At 44.1% G+C, this 12,993-nt stretch overlaps 1 protein-coding gene across 4 annotated transcripts in view; it reads left to right on the top strand.

Moving 5' to 3' along the window:
- The window catches only part of LOC110508791 (ephrin type-B receptor 1), a 376,500-nt gene extending 364,447 nt beyond the window's left edge, over positions 1–12,053 (top strand). For 2 of the 4 annotated variants that reach the window (XR_016492725.1, XR_016492724.1), the window contains exons 13-17: positions 1,461–1,610; positions 3,628–3,821; positions 4,088–4,243; positions 5,471–7,122; positions 11,744–12,053. Coding sequence is in view for 2 of the 4 variants with exons in the window: in XM_036966014.2 (XP_036821909.2) it covers positions 1,461–1,610; positions 3,628–3,821; positions 4,088–4,243; positions 5,471–5,585 (615 nt within the window). In the remaining 2 variants the exon portion in view is untranslated. Of the gene's footprint in view, positions 1–1,460; positions 1,611–3,627; positions 3,822–4,087; positions 4,244–5,470; positions 7,243–11,743 lie in introns of those variants that run through there. The other 2 variants (XM_036966014.2, XM_036966012.2) reach the window with 1 other exon arrangement.
- The last annotated feature ends 940 nt before the right edge of the window (positions 12,054–12,993 follow it).

Genomic DNA, 12,993 nt, shown 5'->3' with positions numbered 1-12,993 from the left:
ATACAAGACGTTGAGGTTAGAGGTCAGATAGAGGAACTTGGAAGAGACAGTGTATTTATATTTCTTACTGTTCTTTTCAACTGGCGTGTGTCCAAGTCAAAATAGTCTCTTTGAAGCATGGGTCTAGCAAAGTTAGAGATTAGATGGAGGGAGCTGGGTTTTTTTTCATTGGTGCAGTTGATCTTGTATTCATGTGTTTTTCTATAGCCTTTTGACAGAACGGAGGTAAAAGATAGAGCCTTCTGGTGCCTGGAATCAGATGAGAGGCATTAGTTACTGGAAGAAGAACCCTGGGATCTGAGAAAAACGGTCATCAGAGCTTAGATAGATATCCATCAGTCTTCTTTTTCTCAACGAATTACAAAAACACACTTCCATTCACACATCCTCCTCCTGCCTCCCTGCTCTGCCTCCACTGAGGTCAGAGGTTAACATCATGTTCAGGGTTAGGAGCTCACAGAGGTCAAACGCTCTGAGCTGGGCCTTAACGAGCTCAGTCTGAGTCCTTTGGACCTCTACACACACACACACACACACACACACACACACACACACACACACACACACACACACACACACACTCTTGCACATCCATGCACGCACACACACGCATGTACACACACACACACACACACACACACACACACACACACACATACACACACAATACATATCCTGGTCAAAGTCCCGGTGGGACTGAGGGAGAAAGCCAGGAGAGCAGGGTGGGCCTTGTCTCGCTCTCCCGTCTCTCCTTTCAAGCCCGGCTTATCTACACATGCACAGGTTGAACTAATTGGCATTATTAAGCTAGCCTGGCCGGATACAATGGAAACCGCCAAGGGGCCTACAAACAGGTGTGTGTGTAGAGGAAATCTTAAACAAGCCACCCGTCAATTTCAATCAGCACCATGCATGGCTCGCTGCAGGCCCAGGTAGGCCAATTACAAACAGACACGCTCGACAGGCGCTCTCAAACCCCGACCAAACCCCTTTTATTCAAACTCATGGGCACCGGGAGAGATGTGCTGTGGTTCGATGTGTGAGGAGGAACAGACGTTCCCTGCTGCTGGATCGATAGGGGATGAAGGGAAGGAGGAGTGGAGGGATAGAGAGATTGTAGTTGTCTTTTGGTTCGAAGGGTTTTAATTGGACTAATCATGTCGTTCTCTCTCTCTCCCTCCCCTCTCTTTCTCTGCCCTCCCTCTCTCTCTCCCCATCCCTCTCTCCCCCTCTCCCTCTTCTCTCACTCTCCCTCTCCCACCCACCCCTCTCTCTCTCTCTCTCTCTCTCTCTCTCTCTCTCGCTCCCCCCTCTCTCTCCCCCTCCCTTCCCCTTTATTCCTCCCCCCTCTCTCTCTCTCTCTCGCTCTCTCTCTCTCTCTCGCTCCCCCCTACCTCTCTCTCTCTCTCTCTCTCCCCCTCCCTTCCCCTCTATTCCTCCCCTCTCTCTCTCCCTCTCAGGGGGGTAAGATCCCGGTGAGGTGGACGGCTCCAGAGGCCATCGCCTACAGGAAGTTCACCTCAGCCAGTGACGTGTGGAGCTACGGCATCGTCATGTGGGAGGTGATGTCATTCGGAGAGAGACCCTACTGGGACATGTCTAATCAGGATGTGAGTATTATTGTCATGTTGAACTTTTAAATGTTGTTCTAAGGTGTATAGAAATATTGATAGAATTCAAAATTCCAATCAATCAAATGAATTCATGAAGCCCTCTTTACATAAGCAGTAGTCACAAAAGTGATTTTACAGTAACCGGGCTAAGACCCCAAAGCAGAGGCAGTGAATGAGTATTCAGATGACCCTTCTATTTGTTTATGTTGTGTCATAAAAATGGAACCTTCTCAGACATAACAACTCAGCTAGACAAGAGGATTCCCACTGGAAATGTCCTTGACAATGAGCAGATTCTCACAAAGGCAGAATATCACACATGCACGTTACCTCCTCTGTCCTTCTTTTTGCTACGTCCCCCGAATCTCACACAATGAGATCTATCACACATGCTCACACTCACAAACACCCCCAACACCCACACACACCAATGAGCTCCATATCCCCATCCGTCCAACGGGTCTCTCTGGAGCCTGGTCCACCAGGCCTGGCCAAGCCAGCAGATGTTCCCTCTCTGGGCCAGCAGCATGCCGGCAGCGACTGGTGGGACACACACAGGGAGGAGGCCTGGCATTGCTCACAGCATGGCCTGCTGTTCTCTTCAGGCAGAACACACACACATCTGTGTACACTAATAACACACATGCCAACTCGCACACACAAAACACACACAGGCACACAGGCTAATGCACACATGATGCACTGACAAACACAAATACACAAGTCTGTGTGCACATACACATGCCCACTTACACACCTATGATAAGTGCACACAAACACACTCACATGCATGTAAATGCACTCACATACACTTATGCACCATTTGTCAAGATTCTGCTGAATTGCAGTGGTAGCATGGGCACCTATTGAGTGTCGTCCCATTTCTGATGATGATTCATTTTCACCCGCTAGAATCTCTATCGGTGTTGACTTTTCCTGTCTTTTCCCTGATTCAACCTTTAAGGGGTAACAATCCGTCATATGGTATACCATATGAACATGCTACGATTTAGAGAGGGAGCGAGCGTTTGTCTTTCTATCGAAAACCCTTTTTGTCCTTGTATAAGGCCATGTGCAGCATAGCTACAGCACAGCACTACTTATCTACCATCAGGCCTTCATAGCCTTTGCAGTTTCTACGGAACAAGTGTCAAGTACCTGCATTTCACCACATTAATTATATGCACTCAGCCCATTCCCAAGACACTTTCCCACAGTGTCAGAGTATAGGTCCTCTCCATCCTTTTATGCAGACGTGTGATTCGCTAGTGTCAAGTAGGAAGGGCACCTCAGCCTGAGTGCTGTCTGTAGATTAATCGGTGAGAGAGAGGGGGAGAGAGAGAAGCAGAAAGATAGAGGGAGAGAGAGAGATTGACGCTAAGTGAATTGCTCACTAACCACTCAATGAAACAGAGAAACTAGGGCCTGGTGTTACAGTGATTTAGCAAAGGGGTCTAGAGGAAGAGAGAAAGTAGAAGGGAAGCAGAAAGGCTTCTATATATCTCCGCTTTTCCTACAATTCTCTGATTTACTGCACATTATTGATCTCCTGTAATCATGAACTGGAGTCTAGTGACTTCCCTCGGATGTCTTCCTAATTGGCCTTCTCCATGGTACTGTCTGGCAATGGTCCACCTACCTTGTCACTCTGAGCAGCCATATTTAGACCCCTGTCTAGCATGAACTTCTGGATTCAAATATGTTTTATTACATATAAAACATATACAGGTATCAATGTAATGTATACAAATTACATTTCGTTTTTTTTTACAAAAAAAGACAACAGGTACATACCAAAAATTATAACAGGAGTATTACATCAAGATATCATTGGATTTAAACATAGCATGAACCTCGAATGACCACCTTCCACTGACTACCTTCTGCCTTCTCCACAATAGTTATGTCTAACATGACCCTTCTGCCTTCTCCACAATAGTTCTGTCTAACATGACCCTTACTGACTACCTTCTGCCTTCTCCACAATACCCTCTGCCCCCGACTCTGTCCCCAGGTGATCAATGCCATAGAGCAGGACTACCGGCTACCCCCTCCCATGGACTGCCCCTCGGCCCTGCACCAACTCATGCTGGACTGCTGGCAGAAGGACCGCAACGCCCGGCCACGCTTCACTGACATCGTCAACACCCTGGACAAGATGATCCGCAACCCAGCCAGTCTCAAACAAGTGGCCAGCATCCCTGCAGTGTGAGTACACACTGAGTACACACACACACACACATACTCAACCCAGGCACACTCAAACGTCCTTAAACATGAATGCCTATACCTCCACTCTGCACCATCAAAGCATCTCTCTCCTCTTTCTTTCTCTCCCTCCCTCTCTCTCCCTCCCTCCCTCTCTCTCCCTTACTTACCTTACTTACTCCTCCTCTCCCTTTCTCCTCCTCTCACTCACTCTCTCCTCCTCTTTCTCTCTCGTCCTCTCCCTTTCTCCTCTTCTCCTCCTTCAGGCCTTCCCAACCCCTGTTGGACCGTTCTATCCCGGACTTCAACACCTTCAGTTCAGTGGGAGAGTGGCTGGGAGCCATCAAGATGACCCAGTACAGAGACAACTTTCTCAACTCTGGCTTCACCTCCCTGCAACTGGTAGCACAGATGACCTCTGAGTGAGTCACACACACACATGCAGAGATGGGCATTATTTCGGGTCACATGTATTTGAAATATGTATTTCAATTACTTCTGAGTATTTTGTAATTGGTATTACACTATGCGCCGATGTATTTTGTAGCAAGATACTTTCGAGAGCCGTAATTTGTATTTTCAAAGTACAAAATAATTTTACATACCATTTTTTGGTATCAGAAGTCTGATGGCACTATGGTGTGATAAGAGCGTCTGCTAAATTAACTAAGCATCCTAAGTATTATTCGCATGAGCTCCGCCCCAAAACAAGGCCAAAAATAATACCCATTGTGCTTTGCAGTTCATTTTGGTATGTTCATTTTCACATCCCGAGTGACTTGCTCCATTAAGGTAGATAAACAACAACATGTCATTTCTGTAACCGTTGCTGAGCATGTTGTTGCTGTTCGGGCTTTTTGCAAATGGTTTTTCTATTTTATGACACAAAATACACATACAGTATTTTAATTAAATACATGACAAAATAATTTTTTTTTGTAACAGGCTCATGCACGCACACACACACACACACACACACACACACACACACACACACACAGACACACACACACAGACACACACATGAACACACACATGAACACTGAGCAAGCATTCATGTACACACGCACATTTCATTTAAAATCGATGATAATCCTGTCCAAATGTTGGCCGTAAGAAACACCGCTTTCTGTGCATTTGATGTTTTGTAGCATCTTTCTGGCTTCATAATGTTGTTTGTGAAATGTCGCATCATGATTTTAATCATCAAAGAGAGCAAAGGCCAGATCACTGAGAGGCAGACACATTGGGCTTGTTGTTTTCTTCTTCACAGCCAGGCCAGTGGCTAACAGTCCTGACATGACTTGGGGCTTTGGTTATCTGTGTAAATGTATTAGACACCAAATGAATGTATGTTTATGTACTTGCTTCTTCAGTACACACAGTTGAGGCATTGCAGATACAGTACTTAATACACATTTTAGTATTGACATATGTCCTGTATTGCTTTCGCTTCCTCTCTCTCTCGCTTTCTCTCGCTTTCTCTCTCTCTCTCTCTCTCTCTCTCTCTCTCTCTCTCTCTCTCTCTCTCTCTCTCTCTCTCTCTCTCTCTCTCTCTCTCTCTCTGTCTCTCTCTCTCTCTCTCTCTCTCTCTCTCTCTCTCTCTCTCTCTGTCCCTCCACCCCCTTCCGCCCTCTCCCTCTTTCCAGAGACCTCCTCAGGATAGGTGTTACCCTTGCGGGCCACCAGAAGAAGATCCTGAGTAACGTTGCCTCCATGCGGGTCCAGATGAGCCAGTGCCAGTCGCCCACCACCATGGCATGACTGGAGGGGGCGCCGTGCCACGGGTCGGGCAGCATTCAGGCAGGCAGGGACTACAGCAGGAAGGACTACACCCCTCACCGAATGACCCCCAACCCGTCAGGACGCGCCAGGGTCGAGACTATCATCCTCATCTAATGGAACATCATAATAGCAGTAGACCAGGGTCCAGACCAATACTAACTCAATATCACCTTCCACTAATCTGAGTTATAATGAGTTATGATCCAGAGTTCAGTGGGTTCAGATAATGTTTTTTCTAATCTTAATCTGTGAGTTCTACAGTCCTGGAGTCTGGAGTGGACAGATTATCATCCTAGTCTGAACTATCCCAGAGTTCCATGGGTTCAGATATTTTTGTCACATCTTAATCTGTGGCCATGGACTATACTATCATCCATGGATTATCATCAGTGTGTAGGCCTGTGTAATTTCACATCTGGAGCACATGGTATATAGAATATGATCGTATTGTACTGTAATCTAACCCCAGACCACCACAGGCTGACACGGTGATGGAGTCTGGGACTATCAGATGTATATCTTTACTGGATGATGGTAGACTGGAGAGGAGGACCAAGTGGAAGCCATTTTGAAGAGGAAGTTCATGTCATCAGAAGGTCTCTGATATGTCATTTGAACCCAGGCCTTCTTCAAAGACTAGTGAGGATGCTTGGCCTGGCTAGGAGCAGCGGTATGAAATGCGCGTAGGAAGAAAGCAATTCAAATCCACCATACATTGTCATTATACACACATACGGAAATTGATACAGAGGCATACAGTGGTGTATGGTTGATTTGGTTTGACCATTTCTCAAATTGTATTTTTTCTTCATTCAAAACTTTTGACATCTTGGAGATCTCCTCAAGGTCAACAGTTGAACCGGCGGGAAAGGAGAGCTTTTGAGACATTTGTTGATATCTTGTTTTGTTTTTTAACCATAAAAGCAGGGAACTCAGATCTCTCTTCCATTTTTTCACCTTAACACTACCTGTCGATGTCTGGGCTGATGGCCTTGCCAAAGGACTAGTGAAACAGCCTCGCCCAGATTCTGAGAATATATACAAATATGTATATCTCTAACTCAATATGAATATATCTTCAGAATAAATCTTCATATTGAAGGTGATGTGTATGAATATGTATGTGCAAGACTCTCTCTGCTTGCATTTTTGGCAAAGATTACGTTTTTGTGCACTGAATTGTAATGGAGATGGACACATATAATGCTGAGGGGTCACAATCCTGAAATAACTTTGACCTGGAAATAAATGTACAAAGGACCATGTACAAATTACTGTTTCTGTAGATGTGTATAAAACAACTGTAGGGATAAAAAAAGGTGACCAAAACGTCCATTCTCTGGAGAGCCCATGTTAAATGTGAGTGTATCCATGCCGTATCTTGCTGATGAGCACTTAATGTACAGATTATGTTGGTTCTTCTTTATTTCTTTTTGTTTGTGTTGGAGTGATTGGAACCGTCCAGAATGGGAAGGAGAGTGGAGAGTGTCTCGTCTCATCTGGCCAAATGTCTATGGTATGTATCTCCTAGCCATCCTCATAGTAACTGCACTGGTAATGAATATCATACATCCTCACAAATGTGGAGTATTTGGAAACAGTAACGGTAATGGTAAATAAAGAATCTAAAGGATGATCATGGAGTTGCTGGGGTCAAGTTCAGGATTTCATTATAACTACATATCGCTGCCATTTAAAACATGGCCTTCATTTTCCTCGACATTCTCTAGGCATTCTGGCTGAAGACGGGCGTCATTTACTTCATATTCGGACATTTTATGAATAGCTGATAAGCTAATCAAGACATCTCAGATTGGAGAGTTTTCCGTATGTGTGTGTGTGTGTGTGTGTGTGTGTGTGTGTGTGTGTGTGTGTGTGTGTGTGTGTGTGTGTGTGTGTGTGTGTGTGTTTGTGTGTGTGTGAATGAACATCTGGGCCTGGCTTTGCCAACAGATGCCTGATGCCATCCTGATGAACACACATACTTAAACAGCTTACAGAGGCACACACACACACACACACACACACACACACACACACACACACACACACACACACACACACACACACACACACACACACACACACACACACACACACACACACACACACACACACACACACACACACACACACACACACACACACACACACACACTACAGTCAGTCCCCCATGGCCAGCTAGAGCTGAGCCACTGACTTATTTCTCCAGACCACTACAGTGTCACCATATGGATAGCCTCGGTGTTAGGAGGAGAGGATGTACCACCTCCAAGGAGTTCTGCTCATACATTAGTCCATCACACACCTGTTACCTTAAGTGGCTAGCTGTATAGCTATTAATATAGTACACTGAAATCAAAGTTCATTGTAAGTATAGGTAAGTTACATTCCACATACTTTGTCCACTATTCATTTATGTGCCCATAATGGGGTGAAAACATCCACTTTAGTCACATGTTCACTGGTTGTTAGGATTGTGAAAGTAACTACTCACCGCTGTTAAAGATACAGCTATAATCAGTAGCAGTGAATTATGACTTATGAATCACATATAGCCATAATAATTACAGTGCATTTGTCTGAGAACCCTGTTGATTTCAGTGAAATCAGAGGGGAAAGGCAGTTGATTATCTACACATTAGGCCCAAGTATAAAGTTGTAACACAAAACACCTTAACATCATTGTATCGATCCATTGTAACAGCATCCTTAGGTGTCGTGTAATGACAAACTACTGCTTCCCCAAACACAGATATCCTAGCCTGCTGTTACCACTAACCAGCCTCGGACAGCGTTGGGCTATTATTTTAAGAGGAGTGTGGATCCATGACTAAGACTGAGGTACCCACCGTGTCATCTGAAATTAGAAATCGATGGCAGCCCATTAGCAGGTTATTAAGTATCCTCAACCCCTTTACCCTTTCCTTCTCCCCTCTGTCTCATCTCTCCACCCCTCACTTGATCCTCGTCTTGGCCATGCTCCAGCTCATTTATCCGGGGTGTAACGAACCTGTCTCGGGCCCAGGTCTGGGTGTGGGTTTAGGTCTGGGCATCGCCAGGCCTGGCTGCCTTGAGCTAGGACTGAGAAATGACCTCTATCTGGATCACTGCTCCAGTGCACAAGGCAGACATGGGACCAGGCCACCTGCTGGGGCCTCAAAGTCTGGCAGGGGTCTGATCAGCCGCAGGGAAAGAGACGGATGGAGCTGGGTCCAGGCATACACGTGCACACACGCACACACGCACACAGACTGATACAGGCATAGATGCACACACACAGACACACACATAAACACATACACACACACAACACGCTATTGGCTCCCTCACAGCTTCTCCACCATAGCTCTTGATGAAGGGGGAGTGGGTCAGGACCTGACAGTGTGTGTCTGTGAGGGAAAACGAGAGAAGAGAGGAAGTTGGCAGACTATAAAACAGTAGCACTATTCTTTAAAGCAAGGTATGTTGGATATATAATATATCCTGTATATATATATATATACAGTGCCTTGCGAAAGTAGTCGGCCCCCTTGAACTTTGCGACCTTTTGCCACATTTCAGGCTTCAAACATAAAGATATAAAACTGTATTTTTTTGTGGAGAATCAACAACAAGTGGGACACAATCATGAAGTGGAACAACATTTATTGGATATTTCAAACTTTTTTAACAAATCAAAAACTGAAAAATTGGGCGTGCAAAATTATTCAGCCCCCATAAGTTAATACTTTGTAGCGCCACCTTTTGCTGCGATTACAGCTGTAAGTCGCTTGGGGTATGTCTCTATCAGTTTTGCACATCGAGAGACTGACATTTTTTCCCATTCCTCCTTGCAAAACAGCTCGAGCTCAGTGAGGTTGGATGGAGAGCATTTGTGAACAGCAGTTTTCAATTCTTTCCACAGATTCTCGATTGGATTCAGGTCTGGACTTTGACTTGGCCATTCTAAAACCTGGATATGTTTATTTTTGAACCATTCCATTGTAGATTTTGCTTTATGTTTTGGATCATTGTCTTGTTGGAAGACAAATCTCCGTCCCAGTCTCAGGTCTTTTGCAGACTCCATCAGGTTTTCTTCCAGAATGGTCCTGTATTTGGCTCCATCCATCTTCCCATCAATTTTAACCATCTTCCCTGTCCCTGCTGAAGAAAAGCAGGCCCAAACCATGATGCTGCCACCACCATGTTTGACAGTGTGTTCAGGGTGATGAGCTGTGTTGCTTTTACGCCAAACATAACGTTTTGCATTGTTGCCAAAAAGTTCCATTTTGGTTTCATCTGACCAGAGCACCTTCTTCCACGTTTGGTGTGTCTCCCAGGTGGCTTGTGGCAAACTTTAAACAACACTTTTTATGGATATCTTTAAGAAATGGCTTTCTTCTTGCCACTCTTCCATAAAGGCCAGATTTGTGCAATATACGACTGATTGTCTCCCACCTCAGCTGTAGATCTCTGCAGTTCATCCAGAGTGATCATGGGCCTCTTGGCTGCATCTCTGATCAGTCTTCTCCTTGTATGAGCTGAACGTTTAGAGGGACAGCCAGGTCTTGGTAGATTTGCAGTGGTCTGATACTCCTTCCATTTCAATATTATCGCTTGCACAGTGCTCCTTGGGATGTTTAAAGCTTGGGAAATCTTTTTGTATCCAAATCCGGCTTTAAACTTCTTCACAACAGTATCTCGGACCTGCCTGGTGTGTTCCTTGTTCTTCATGATGCTCTCTGCGCTTTTAACGGACCTCTGAGACTATCACAGTGCAGGTGCATTTATACGGAGACTGGATTACACTCAGGTGGATTGTATTTATCATCATTAGTCATTTAGGTCAACATTGGATCATTCAGAGATCCTCACTGAACTTCTGGAGAGAGTTTGCTGCACTGAAAATAAAGGGGCTGAATAATTTTGCACGCCCAATTTTTCAGTTTTTGATTTGTTAAAAAAGTTTGAAATATCCAATAAATGTCGTTCCACTTCATGATTGTGTCACACTTGTTGTTGATTCTTCACAAAAAAATACAGTTTTATATCTTTATGTTTGAAGCCTGAAATGTGGCAAAAGGTTGCAAAGTTCAAGGGGGCCGAATACTTTTGCAATGCACTGTATATCATTGTTGTAGTGCAGCCTATAATATAGACCTAAGACCACCTGAGTTGTTTCAATAAACCCTGTGTGACAATCTATATGTTAAGCTCGTTAGGTTGACACCTAGCAGTTCAAATGACTTGCAACATCATTCACACAAGCCCGGAGTACGCTACACATAACCATTCATTCTTCTGATTAATGATGTATATTTACTCAATGCAAGGATCTCATTTCAATCAATTAGCTACGCTTCCAATCAACCACGTCTCAAGTATTTGCCATGCAACATGTCTGTGTGAATGAGATGACAATGCAGTCTGTAATTCCCATTTTTCTCATTTTTCCATTTGCTAATGTTTGTCTTAGTAAAATGCTGACTCTAATAGCATTCCACTTCAATATTGTGACATGAAAAAGCAATCAGTGCTCTCTCCATAAAAGCCATTTCAGAATTTGCTGTCATTGTCCCATCTACTCCTCTTACAAAATATGTGCCTGATTTACTTCATATATATATTCATAAATGTAAAAGGACTGTTGTGTGGATTACTTAAGTAATACGGCCCAGGGGGTGTGGTATATGGTCAATATACCACGGCTAAGGGCTGTTCTTAAGTACGACACAACGCGGAGTGCCTGGATACAGCCCTTAGCCATCGTATATTGGCAATATACCACACCCCCTGGGCCGTATTGCCCGAGGTACCTTATTGCTAATATAAACTGGTTACCAACTTAATTAGAGCAGTAAAATACATTTTTGTCATACACAAGGTATACAGTTTGATATACCATGGCTTTCAACCAATCAGCATTCGGGGCTCGAACCACCCAGTTTATACTTTGGTATAAGATTTCACAATGCCATCTGTTTTGATTTGTCCGGTCTCTGTCTGAAAAGTGGGCCTGAGTGTGTCCATTCTTTCTGATGATTGCTGTTGCAGACATGTCGAGGCTAATTCATGTTTTGGAAAGTGTTGAATGGTTTAATTTAAAGATTAACACAACCAGCTAATTCCTCTATCTCTGTGCTCTTGTATTTCAGATGATGGACACACACACACACACACACACACACACACACACACACGCAAACACACACAGCAGGCCCAGCATTGCTCAGGACAGCCAATAAGGATGAGGACAGCACGACAGGGAAGATGACCTCACTTTACTGTACACACAAGACGAAGGAACCACATTTGTTTGTGTGTGTTTGATTTCCTTTGTGTCTCTCTCTGTATAGCTACCACTTGTATATTGTGACGAGTATGTGTCCGAGTTTGTAAACTGTAACTTTCTGAGAACTATTGTACTAAAAATGCACTCAATAAACGCCTTGGAAAACAAGTAAATCACCGGCAGTCCCAGACTCTGTGAACAATTATGATTATTACAGTTTTTTCCACTTCTATTGTGAGAACAGAGAAAAATAGTTCAAAGTTATTATTCAATAACGCAACAGAGCCATGCTGTCACTGAAATGCATGAGGCTGAGAAGCTGAAGGATAATGCTTTTGTGAATAATGCTTTTCGATTATATTGGGGGCGAAATAAGCAGCTCTTGTCACTCCTGTCACTCGCCCACACACACACACACACACCTGTCATCACTGCACCACTGTAAAAAACCATCAAGTCGCTAATAAACGAGACATCACTCCAAATCCACAGAAACTTCCTAAGAAATCAACACTGAGCGTTGCCAAGACAAATGACAATATTGAGACAAACTAGCTGAAATGAGCCTCTCCCGCTCTCCCTACTCACGCTCACACTGTAGTGTGTGTTGGCAGACTGAAGCCTGTATGGCTCCTACACAGGAGAATGTGCTGGTTATTGAAGTGACTCATAAGGCATGGGGACAACACTCACTGCACTGCTCCTTCATATTAGTTGGTAATTGATTGATAACATCCTGTTCGTTATTAGTAGAGAGAGAAGTGCGATGATTTTGCCAGGGAAGGGAGAAAAAAATTGAAAGGGGGTGTAAAAGCGACCTGTTACATGACGAGGCATTGAATCAATCATTTATTTCCAAAGTGTTTTGGCAATGGATTTTGTTCTATACAACTTGAAGAGGGTTGTGCCAGCTAACACAACATACAAGCCACCTTCTACTTTGGTTCTAAACTGTCACAACAGTGAACCTGAAGACATTAAGGCATGGATTCAATCTGATCACACGTTGTCCACAATGCACATTTTAAAGGCAATGTTCCCACTTTCACGGAGACCACATTCACAGTAAATGCTGCATAAAAGTAGAGACTCAGAGCTAGAAAATGGTACATC

The sequence above is a fragment of the Oncorhynchus mykiss genome, chromosome 28 (assembly GCF_057628025.1).
Source record: "Oncorhynchus mykiss isolate SJ-2025 chromosome 28, ASM5762802v1, whole genome shotgun sequence".
Classification (NCBI taxonomy): Eukaryota; Metazoa; Chordata; class Actinopteri; order Salmoniformes; family Salmonidae; genus Oncorhynchus; species Oncorhynchus mykiss.
The sequence above is the reverse complement of the archived record's forward strand: the minus strand, read 5'-3'. Positions and strand labels throughout refer to the sequence as shown.